Source organism: Leucopleurus acutus (assembly GCF_964270905.1).
Source record: "Leucopleurus acutus genome assembly, chromosome: 3".
Taxonomy (NCBI): domain Eukaryota; kingdom Metazoa; phylum Chordata; class Mammalia; order Artiodactyla; family Delphinidae; genus Leucopleurus; species Leucopleurus acutus.
The window spans coordinates 368,740-380,279 of record NC_139145.1 but is presented as its reverse complement, the minus strand read 5'-3'; the positions used below and the strand labels follow the sequence as shown (position 1 = coordinate 380,279).

General features: G+C 64.9%; 1 protein-coding gene across 1 annotated transcript; it reads right to left on the bottom strand.

Annotated features, from left to right (window-relative positions):
- Nucleotides 1-3,797: 3,797 nt before the first annotated feature.
- BSG (basigin (Ok blood group)) lies at nucleotides 3,798-11,173 on the bottom strand. The gene is made up of 7 exons (XM_082836922.1): nucleotides 11,046-11,173; nucleotides 6,275-6,431; nucleotides 5,723-5,805; nucleotides 5,196-5,609; nucleotides 4,619-4,643; nucleotides 4,465-4,531; nucleotides 3,798-3,988 (listed from the first exon to the last, which is right to left on the bottom strand). The coding sequence occupies exons 1-6, from the start codon at nucleotides 11,107-11,109 to the stop codon at nucleotides 4,468-4,470; spliced, it is 807 nt and encodes a 268-aa protein (XP_082693048.1). The 5' UTR covers nucleotides 11,110-11,173; the 3' UTR covers nucleotides 3,798-3,988; nucleotides 4,465-4,467.
- Nucleotides 11,174-11,540: the final 367 nt, after the last annotated feature.

The window sequence follows — 11,540 nt, the reverse complement described above, 5'->3', positions numbered from 1 at the left end:
GAGCCCCAGGGCTCTCGGCTGAGAGCAGGGAGGTGCACCCGCAGCCCAGCCCAAGGACCCACCAGGCCTGGAGAGGCAGAATGGCATCCCTCCCCCAGGGACCTGGCCTGGACCTTCAAGTCACAGAGGAGGAGAGGGTCCCAGCCCCTCTCCTGAAGACTCCTCCCCAACACACGGGCTCCACCCTGGGCCAGGCGGCCACCAGCCTCTGTCCCTCCCACCCCGTCTCACCACTTGCCCTGGGCCAGAGCATTCTTAGCATTCATTCATTCATTCACTAAATACTTATGAGGCACCTGATGGGGGCTGGGATTCAGAAGTGAACCTCTCAGGCCGCCCCCACCCTGGTGGGGTGACAGTCAACACAGCACGTGTGATGTTTAGCAGACGTTGTAGTGTCCGTTAGAAGGGGGTGAGCTCAACCTGAGCCAGGACAGGGGATGAGGTGTTGGGGGGATGTCTGAGCCTCGCAGAGTGGGTGGTGTCAGAGCCAGGACCTGAGGGGAGGATGGAGCCCAGAGCGGCCGGCAGGTGTCGTGGCCTGTGCAAAGGTCCTCAGGCAGAACGGTGCCTGGTTGGTGTGAGGAGAAGGGATACTGAGGACCTGGCGGGTGGGGGGTGTAGGAGATGAAGACCCAGAGGTGGTGGGGGTGGGGTGGGCTGGGGACAAGCCTGGGCAAACAGGAATAAAACCCCAAGTCAGTTCACAGTGAGTGGTCTGTTACCCAAAGCTGCTGGACTCCCACCTCCCGTGGAAGGAAGCCCCAGTCCCTCCCCACCCAGTTTGCCCCACCTCTTCCCCCCCAGCGTTGGGCTCTGGGCACAGGGGCTTCCAGCAGGCCCAGCTGGCCTGGGCCCGAGGCCTTTGCCCTGCTGTCCCGCCCGCAGCTCCCCTCCCCAGCCTCTCAGCACCTCAACACATGGCCCGTGTTTCCTGCTCAGCTGGGGCGGGTCCAGGTCCAAAGCCCTGGAGCCCACAGTTTGGAGGCCCTCTGACGGCAAAATAGTTAAGAGACCAGGGAGACAAAGCCAGGCCAGAGTCTTGGCAGGCCCCGGGCCAGGGAGGGTTCTCAGAGCTTAAGCACCACCGCCAGACTCGAGCAATGCTGACTGTCCCCTCAGCCTTGTGTGGCGGCCCGAGTGCCCACATGCGCCGCTGACTTCTGAAGGGGGATGACATCTCCCAGTCTGGGCTGCCCGCATGAGCGCCGTTGTACCAGGCAGCGCCCCGGTGTCCAGCCCCGACTGGAGAGTGACCTTACGTAGGGAGCCCCTCACCCAGGCCTGAGTTCCCTGGCATCTGTGCGATGAGGGTGGGGTCCTCGGCGGACCTGGGACTTCCTTTCCCTGTGGACCTCACTCCCTCTGGGACCCCCACACCTCTGGCCCATTCCTCCTCACCTCTGCCCCCTGCTGCCAGGCGAGACCCCTAAATTCGTCTCTCGCTGCCAGCCACCATGGGACCTTGGGGTGCCCCCGGTGTACAACAGAGATGCTCTTCGTCAGGGCCCCAGAGTGGGGGAGGAACGAGGCTGGGGCTTGGGAGGCGCCCCCCCCCCCCGATGCCTCCAGCACAGGCCCCATCCCCGTCCTCGAAGGGCTCCCAGTCTGGAGGGCGGTGGGCCCAGGGAAGGGGTGGGCAGCCTGTGCCCCAGAAGGCAGGCACGCCCAGCCCTGCCCCTCTGCCTCAGCGACTGGGACCCCGAGACAGACCCCGGGTCCTGAGCCTCCAGGCGTTTGCCAAAGATGATATCACTGGATCCGGTGACTTCCTGTCCCGCCCCTGGGGAAACTGAGGCAGCTCCAGCGGCTGCATCCAAGAACAGCCCCCAGGGGCACAGGGGGCCGAAGACTTGCCAGTGCTCATCAAATGCTCGGGGAGGGAGACATGCAGAGCCGTCTGCCCAGCGGCCCTGTTTGCTGGTCGGGCTTCTCCTAAAAGCACATGTGGGCAGCGTCCCTCGCTGGGGGCCTGGTCCCCTCTCCACACCACATGCCACCCCCTCCTGTCCCCCAAGGCGCTGCCTGCGGACAATCCCGCACTTTCTGTCTAGACAAAGAAACCAGCAGTCGTTCCCGAGCCCCAAGTGTGTGGGCGCCAGGGGTGCAGCAGGAAGGTGGGCGGAGCCCCAGCTGGGGTGCGGGTGGGGACACACACAGACCCCGAGCAGGGGACACCCTCACGTGCCCTCCAACATCAGGCCCCAGCCTCAGCAGCGTCCCCGGAGAGGAACCAGCCTCGTTGTCACCTTCTTCTGTGCTGGCAGAACCCCCGGACCCATGTACACTGTCAGTGACAACCACATGGCCCAGTAAACAAGCAGGGATGTACATCCTTTGGACCAGAGAAGTTTAGATGGGTGCCCAGGACCGAGGGCCCAGCGTGTCCAGCTGGGGGGCACGAAGGACAGGCAGCGTATCCCAAGACCTCTGTAGACAGGGGCTCCCCTGACTTCCTGGGCCCCAGTGCCCTCAGGGGTGTGCACGTGGTGCCCTCTGGTGGTGGCTGGAGGGAATGGCTGGCCAGCCGCAGCCCCTAGCCCCAGCCCCAGGGCTTCGGGGCCCAGCGGCCTCAGTTCCTGTGAACTGGGAGGCACCTCCTCCAGGTTGTGCGGTGCAAGGTCCCCCTAAAGGAACCCCTACTCTCCCCGTGGACGCTCAGGGAAACCAGACCTGCGGGTGACTCCTGGGACACACCTGGTCAGTGGACAGGGGGCAGCCTGGTCCACCCCACCCCCGCCCCTCCCCAGCCCCCAGCCCCTGTCCCGGGGCTGTGGGACTTGCAGGGAAGAGGCCCTCTCCGTCCCCCCTCAGAACCCACTGGGCCTCGAGCCGGTGGCCAGTGGGCCAAGTCTGAAATCTGTCAATTCTTGAGGCTTTGGTACGTTGGGATTTGTTTTTGCCAACGTTGAAAAACGCAGACTTCACACGCGAGCCCAGATTTCTGGCTTCTCTGGAGAGTTAGGAAGAGCTGGCCCAACACTCTGAGACCCCTGCCTCCCCCGAACAGCAGGTGGCTTGAGACCCTCACCCAGACCTGCAGGTCTTGCAGGGCTCCAGGGGGGGACATGGGGTGACCACAGCCCCTGGGTGTGGGAAAAGGGTCACCCTGGACAAGCCCTTTCCCATCTGGCACTGTTTCCCCAGGTGTGCCCAGTGGGAGGCCTAGGTGGTACTTACCGAGTCCCAGGGCTCCGCCTCACCTCCTAGGACTTCCTGTTCCACCCCCACCCCCACCCCCACCCCGCTTCAACCCCACCTACGCTCCCCCATTCGGCCCAGCTACTGGGATGCAGGCTGGGTAAGCAGGCAACCCCCTTCTCCCCGCGGGGGCTGGTGCACAGCTGCTCCTGGGGTTCTCTGGGCTGCCTCCCACCCCCAGCTAGGGTCCCAAGAGGGGCAGCCGCGCCCCCAGCCCAGATGTGCCTCGGGACAGACTCCCAGCTCCAGAGCGAGGCCCCAGCTGCTCACCTGCCCCTCAGGCCCCCAAAGGCCCTGGGAGCGTTCTGACCAGGACAGCCGAGTGCCTGGCGGCGGTGGCTGATGGCCGCCCATCCCGACCTGGGGGTCCGCGGAAAGGATGCCCTGGTTTTGTCCAGATACCCTTTGAAGGGCAGAAGCAGGCTTAGAAGAACTGGAGAGCCGGACCACTTCTGTTGCAGTGGTCCGTACACCACTACCGGCTTTACCCGTCACCCAGCCCCCGTGCACCCTAACCTCGTTACGCCTCACCGGCTGAACCCCCCACGAGCTTTCTTGGTGAGACCCAGGCTCGGCGCAGACAGGAGCCGGGAGAGTATGAGGGGTCAGACTTTATTGGGGAGTAGGAAGGTGGGGTGGGGAGAGAGGCCCATCACAGCGGCTCCTGCTCTGAGAAGAGCAGCTGACACCCTCTTCCCAGGGCGGCCACGTGCTCAGACCTGCAGTGACCCGACAGCACTGGCTTCTCACGGCAGGATGCTTGGCACCGCGGCTCCACCTGGACCTTCTGCAAAGGGCAGGGACTTGGCTCCGGCCCCACACAGCCGAGCAGTCTCAGGAGGTGGACCTGGGGCGGGAGCCTCAGAACAAGGGCCGTCTGGCCTCCACACCCAGACCAGGAGACCAACAGCCCAGGGGACGCGAGGGGACGGATGGTGGGGGTGGCAGGGGCCTCACACAAACCTCACGACTCCCCTGGGGGGCTCACGAGATGGTTAAAAAAGAAAAGCAAAGCCCTAAGGGACAGAATTCTACACACAGAAAACCCTAGTTTCGTTTTTCTTTAAAAAGGTGAGAAAACGTGTGATTTGAATGCACAACACGGTTTGCTTTTGTCAGGTGGGTTTCCATGGGGTTGTGCAAACGCTGGGATGGGCGCCTACAGACTCGTCCTGGGGGTGGGGGGGAGAGGGGCGGGGCGCTTGGACCAGCCTCAGGAGCAGGAGCCCCGCGCCCTCGGCCGGCCCGCCCTCCCCCCCTCACCTCTCAGCTGGAGTTCCTCTGGCGAACGTTCTTGTCTTTGTCGTTCACGTGGTGCCCGCTGCTCTTCCTGGTGACAGGAGGACCAGACAGCTGCCCCTCACGCCTCCCAGCTCTGCCCAGTGACCCGCCCACCCCCAGCAAGGCAGGGACTTACAGTGGAGCAGAGCCGGCGTCCTCATCTGTGCAGGGGCACAGCCACATGCAAGAGAGGAGGACGGGCTGTCAGCGGCGGTCTGCACACCAGGCCATGCATGGGGTGGCCCCATCCCACGGGGCGCCGCCCTCAGCCTCCCCGACTGCAATGTGGGGGCTAGCCCGCCCCAGGACACGCACCCTCACGTGAGCTGTCTAGGGTCTCAGTGTGAGAGGCACCTGGGGGCCCTGCCTGGCCCCCAGCCCCGCACCCCAGTGGCCCCATCACACAAGGCCAGGGGTTTACTTGGTGCCACAGCCCTGGGCCCAAAGCAGTCTCCACAGGCGGAGACCAAGCCCATGGAGGAGCACTGACCGCAGAGGACGCCTGCTGGCAGCCCAGTGAGAAAAGAGGGGCAGGTGAGGCCGTAAGGGCTGACACACACCCCCAGCCAGGGAAAGGGGCGGGTGCCCCAGGGAGGCCCCGGGACACGGTGGCCAAGGGGGCTAACCCTCAGGCCCACACTCCCGGACAGCGGCCCCGGCCCCAGGGGTCCCCCCGCCGGGAGGGGAGCAGAGGGCGTGTGGGGCCGGCTCACCGTCTAGGACCTCGTCCGGCTTCCGCCGCTTCTCGTAGATGAAGATGATGGTGACCAGCACGAGCACCTCGGCCACGATGCCCAGGAAGGGCCAGAGGGCGGCGAAGCGGTTGCGCACGCGCAGCGTGATGACCGCCTGGCCAGAGCCCTCTGAGCTGGTGCCGTTGCACACGTACTTGCCGGGGTCTGAGCTCAGGTCCAGGTCTGGGATATGCAGCTCCGTCCTGGTCTCCGAGGAGACCACGAAGAACTTGTGCTGGGAACTGTTAGTGATGGCCTGGTCCCCAGAGTCGGTCATCTTGGACCACTGCCAGTTTGCGACGGGCGGGAAGGAGTCTGACTTGCAGGCCAGCACCACAGTCTCCCCCTCGGTGGCGTGCTCCGACTTCTTCACCGCCTTGACGCTGGGGGGCCCTGCCGGGAGGAGGGCGGGCTGGAGCCTGACCCTGGGGCAGCGGGGCCGGAGATGGAGCTGCCCTGCCCGCCTCCACCCCAGCCCCTCAGGCCCGGGGCCCCCAGGAGCCCACCCTTCACTTGCAGGTCGGTGCGGCCCGCATGTTCTGGAAGGAAGATGCAGGAGTACTGGCCCGAGCGGTCGTCCGAGTCCACGCTGCAGGCAGAGGCCGTGAGCGGGGTGTGAGCCGAGAAGCTTCTGTCCAAACCCTGCCGGGCGGGGGCGGGAACGGGGGGGGTGCCTCCCCGGGGAGGAGGGACCAGGAGGTGCAGGGGCGGCAGGCAGCTTACCCCACAGCCACATCCAGGAGCCCTGGGCTTCCAGAGCCGCTCCTCCCCCCAGACAAGGCTCCGCAGTGGCCCCGGCGGTGCTCAGAACCCAGCGAGCCAGGGACCGGGGTCCCCAACGCGCCGGAAGGAGGGACGGGTCTTGGAGGTGGTCATGTCTGGCAGCCACTGGACCCTCCCTGCATCCCGGGCCTCAGCTGTCTCCAAACCCCCGTCTGAGCCAGTTCCCAACTTCTGTCCAGAACCAGCCCACCGACTACAACCTCCGTACTCGCTGACCAGAGGCCCTTGGAGACCAGGCAGGCCCCGCCTTTTGCTGCTGGGGCAGCCTCACTCACTCGTACTCCGTCCTCAGGCCGGGCAGCGCGTCCTCCTTCAGCACCTTGCCCCCCTTCACCCAGCGGTGGCCCACGATCTCGGTGGCGCTGTGATTCAAGGCGCATGTGAGGCGGGTTCTGGAGCCATCATCATCGACGGAAGTCCAGATCGTGCTCCCTGGGCAGCCAGAGGAGAGAAGAGAACAGTGTCAGGGGAGAACCCAAGGAGCCTGCCACTTCTCCCAACCCCAGCTCCCCAGAGGGAGAGAAGCCAGGGCTGGTACCCAGAGTGCAGAACCGCATGGGGCTCCTGGAAGGCCCTCCCCTCGGGGTCTGGGGCAGGATTCTGCCAGGAATTGTCCTAACTGGCTGGGCCTTGGGCGTGGGAACAGCAGCAGCGCCCACCCCGGCCCCAGAACAAGGACCAGGGCAGCGACTGCTGGGTCCAGCCCCGCAGCCCCGAAAGGCCTTTTCGGAAAGTTGAAGTCCATCACCGCCCAGGTCACCACCCCCGCTCTGGGTAGTCTTGCATGTTCCCCCTCTCTCCCACAACCAAGGGAAGGCCACCGGGGTGGGTGGGACAGGTGTGCTCAGGCCACGGGGGCCAGGGGGCTGCAGCGGCCCCGTCCTGGAGGTGCCTGCTTCTCAGAAGGCCGCATGTGCCCCAAACCTCCATACAAATGACAGGCTGTCCTCCTGCCTGGGACGCTGGGGCGACTCCCAGCAGCCCTTCCTCTCAATTTCCAACCAGGCAAGGCTCCCCATTCATTACGACCTTCTCTTGAGGAACCGAAACGTGAAGCCGGTTAGAAGCAGACAGTGAGAAGCACGCTGACAGTTCTGGAGATGGGAGACTGGGCTCGAGCTGGGGAGGGCTCCTCTCCAGGGACCAGGGGCAGGAGACCCCAGACCTCTGGGCGTTCAGGGAGGGGGCCGGGACGGCAGACCAGAATGAGGACCCCTTTGCTGGGGGTCAGGCCGCACCTCCAGGTGCTGACCTTCAGTGAACGTCCACACCAGAGCCCTATCCCAGGGCTGGGAGCAGGTGTCCTGGGGATACTCCTGTCAAACCACCCGGGATCCCGGGGCAGCTGTCCTTGGGGACAGTGGGGACTTTATAAAGTCGCGTCCAAGACACAGTGGTGTCTACCAGGAAGCGCCTGTTTCTCCAGAACCGTCACCCACACCCACGCACCCGAGGCAACCCTTGGAGAAGGCCACGCCCACAGGACTTGGGCACAGAGGGTGCAGGCCCAGAGGCCTCTGGCATAAAATCAGGCGAAAGCAGAATCAGGACTGCGCTGGAACGGTTCAGCCAGTAGGGACGCAGCCAGGCCGCGGGGCCCCAGCGCCCACCGGGCAGGCCGCCACCCCGGACCCCCGCTCCCTCACTGGGGTCACACGGTGACTTCCGACGGCACAACTGCGTGAGCACAGACTAAGCACGTGAAGCCGAGCAGAACGACCGCAGGTCACGACCCCCGGCTGGACCTGGCGGCAGGAGCCCTCCGGCTGACGCCCAGTGATCCAAACCGGGCTCCCCCGTCCTCACGGACTCCTCAGCCGCTAAGAAAAGTAAAGCTCAAATCCCAGGACAGACTTCACAGCTGGGCTGCTTTCTGGAACGACTGCGGGCAGAGCGCACATCTCCTTGGGCGTCTGAGATCCCGCCTGGGCCTGTGTGTTAGGTCCTGGGTGGGCTGGCCACACGCAGGCCCCTGCGCCCCGGCGGCATTCGGGTCCGGAGGACGCCAGCCTCCTTCGGGTGGAAGAGGCAGGATCCAAGGCCAGCCCGTGCACAGAACACGTGCAGGGCCCGGCGGGGCCTCTTCCTGAGCCGCCAGTCCTCACCACCCCGCCTCTGGCCACCTGCTGGCTCTTCCTTTAAAAGGGGACAGGACGTCTCAGAAGTCCGGGCCAGCAGGGACTGAAGCAAAGGAGGCCCCTCTGCAGCTCCAGGTGCTCCCCGCTCCTGGGGGCACAGCCGCGGCAGTGCCCGCACGTGTGCATGGACACATAGGTGTAGAGGCATACGCGGCACATGTGTACGTACCGGCCGTGTAGGAGAGCACACAAGGCTGGCCACGAGGCCCCGGGGACAGACGGACCTTCACGTCCGCCCACTGGCCACTCAGGCCTCAGGCCAGGCGGTTACAGGCAGACAGGGGCGTGAGGATGGACCTCTGCGTCACTTTCACCAAAGGCCTCCAGAAACCCGCATTTCTCCGTCAAGATTTCCCAAGACTGCAGAACCAGCAGCTCCGTACAGAGCTGGGAGGTGAGTCAGGGCAGAAAGTAAGGCCAGAGGCGGCGCTTTGCCCAGACAGGGCCTGCCTCTGCACCCTAGAGCCTCGGACAGGGGTGCTCAGGCAGGTCTTACCCAGGCCCCACCCTGCCTCCTGGAGGAGAGACGAGTGCCCGCAGGACTCCTCCAGGTGGCACCAGGGCGGGGTGCCTCAGCTCTCAGAGAGGGGCAGAGGTGGGCCCCAACTCCACCCATCCCAGGTGTCTGCAGAGGCCAACGGGCTGGCCAGCCTCGCCCAGGAGAGCCCTCCCTGCCTGAGGCCCCACAGGCCAACACCCCTGTCCTGGCCAGAGGGACACACGCAGCAAGGGAGCCAGCCCATCTGCCCCAGTGACCTGCCACATGCCGGTCACCCATCCTCAACAGGCCAGGTCACTCCAAGTGGGGTGCCGGGTTGTGGCCCCCAGGGCCACCACAGAGACTGCTGCCACAGAGGACGTAACATCTGTGACACTGACAGGTCACTGGGACAGGGCCATTAGAAAGAATGCCTCAAAATGCTCCTCAGGGGGCAGTGATGGAAAGAGGGTGAAAAGCCCACCCTCCAGAACCCCCAGCCACGCCCAGTGCCCAGGAGGCCCGGGGCAGCACCCCAAGAACTCACAGGGGCCCCGGCCGTGCACAGGCAGGCCCTCCCAGAGCCCTGGGAACCCGAGAGTGCCTGACCCTCCTTCCCGACCACGTGACTGCAACCCATGTTCTCAAGTAAAGTCACCTTCATCTAAAAACAGCCACCCCTCCTCTGTGCCCACTCGGCAGCCGGGCTGGGCAGGGCGCAGGGCCAGGCAGGCCTCGGGTACACATCCTGGGGGGAGCTCTCGGGACGAGGCGGTGGCCAGGAGAGACCGCCTCTGGGAGGCCAGCCCTGGGCTGCTCACCGCTCTAATCCTGTGGGCGGGGGGCTCCGGCCCCTCACCCAAGGCTCAGAGAGGGAACCAGCTAGCAAGCCCATGTCTGCCCGCCAGCCCCGCCAGGACCACAGGGCCCTGCATGGCCTGGAGAGCAGGGTTCTCCCAGGAGGAGGGACATCCTGGGGCCTCAGGCGATGGGGCCCCCCCCACGAAGACACCTGCCCCAGCAGAGTTGCCCGAGGCAGGTTTCTGGAGAGCTGACCTGGCCAGGAAAGGTGAACTCACTCACCCCAGGCAGAAAAAGGACACGAGACCCAGACTTTCAGGTCTTTCCCAGAGTCCCTGGGAAAGGTGGAAAGTGAAAAAGGGAGGACAAGGCACAGATATAGCCCCAGGGGGATTCAGACTCAGCGTAAATAAACCAGGACCGCCCACGGCACACACCCACGTGGTGTGAGTGTGTAAGAGCAACCCCACAGACAAGGGTGATGGATCGGAGCTGTGCCCCCAGCAGAACACCGGGGGCCATCCTTCCCCGCTGGCTGGCGAGGGCTGCGTCTAAAGGGCTCACGCTGCCGGGCACTCACCTCGCCTGCCAGGGGCCCTGTCCAGAGGGCGGTCAATAAATGGCCGTTTTGATTATGAGGCAAAAGAAAGAGGCGAACTGAGATCTAAAAGTAGGTCAGCAGTAAGCCGGGGAAGCTTCTCTAAGGGGCAGCCCCTCCCACGCCCTAGGGCAGCTGCCACCCCTCTCAGAGCCCACCTGCTCCTGCCCCCAAGGTCTGCACTTTGTTCTCTACACGCTGGTCACTATAAATCGTTAACCGAGAACCAAACGGGAAGTCGTGCTCCATACAGGAAAAAAAAATCTCTCTTTCAGGCAAAAGAGAGGCTGCCCTGCTTTCTCCCAGAAAAGCACGCCTTAACCCATTTTGCTGTGAGCATTCTCTAAACCACGTCTGCCCACCCAACAGGCTGCCCCTCCCGTGAGGAGCTCCGTTTGAGAGTCTGTAAAAACAGTCCCCCCACAGTTCCTGCTCTGAGCCGGGGGGGCTCACGGTGACCTTAGAACACCTCCCCTCCCGGCCGGGGCCTCTTTCCACCCCTGTAAAAACAGGAAGGCGGACCAGCCTCCACCTTCTTCTGGGCCCCGAAATCAGACAAAAACGAAGGAAGAAGAGTGTATGCCTCCCCACAAGGGTTTAAGTGTTCGGGCGACTCCAGGGACAAGTGCAGAGCCAGAGCGAGACACGGGACCTAAATCCCGGGAAGAAGGACAATCCCTCCGGCCGGAAAGCCGACCCGGCTCAGGGGCCGTCACGTGCCTGGGTGCCCGCGCCCCCGTGAGGACAAGAGCCCACCTCCCGGATGACAGCCAGGGCCTGGGCGCCCGGGGGCTCCCCTGCGGCCCCCGCCCAAGCATTCCGAGCAGGAAAGTCCCTCCTAAGCTGCCTCGCTTAGGTCGGCTTCAGCTCGGAGTCTCCCTCCCCACCCCCCCCCGGGCTGGGCCTCCCTCCACCGGCCGGGCTCTCCTCCCTCTCGCCCGGGCTGGGGTCTCCCCTGGAGCAGAGGGCGGGCCGCCCCCAGCCAGGCCAGACCACCAGCAGGCTTCGCGCCCCCACCCCAAGGTCCTCACCTGCCCCGAAGCCGCCCTGAGCGCTCAGCAGCACAAGCCCCAGCATGAGCCGCACAGCCGCCATGTCCCACCGTCCCGCCGTCCCGCCGTCCCGCCGTCCCCACGCAACCGCCGCCCGCGGCGCTATAAGAACCGGACAGCCGCCGGGCGCGCGCACGCAGGCGGCGTCGCGGGGAGGGGGGGGCGCACGGTGAGTCGGCCACCACCTGCGCACGCGCGCGGACGCATGTACGCACGCGCGGACCCGGCTGACTCGCGCTACGGAAGCTGAATGGGCGGCGCCACGTGAGAACCCGGGTGGGCCGCGCGCTGCGGCCAGGGGCGAGGCTACGTTGCTAGGAAACGGGGCGGGGCCTGCGAGACCGGGCGGGGGCCAGCTGTCCTTCCTAGTTTGACTTAAGACCTTAACTTTACGCTCAAAGTGTAAATTTCTCAACTTATGTGTAGTTTGCCATAGTGCAAAAAATTTAAAAAGAATCGAGGGAGAAAAAAAAA

Coding starts and splice junctions, on each gene's coding strand:
- BSG (XM_082836922.1), bottom strand. CDS start 11,109: ATGGCGGCTGTGCGGCTCATGCTGGGGCTTGTGCTGCTGAGCGCTCAG. Junction 6,432..11,045: donor TCAGGGCGGCTTCGGGGCAG/GTGAGGACCTTG, acceptor CTGGCTGCCCAG/GGAGCACGATCTGGACTTCC. Junction 4,644..5,195: donor GCCGGACGAGGTCCTAGACG/GTGAGCCGGCCC, acceptor GCCCCTGCACAG/ATGAGGACGCCGGCTCTGCT.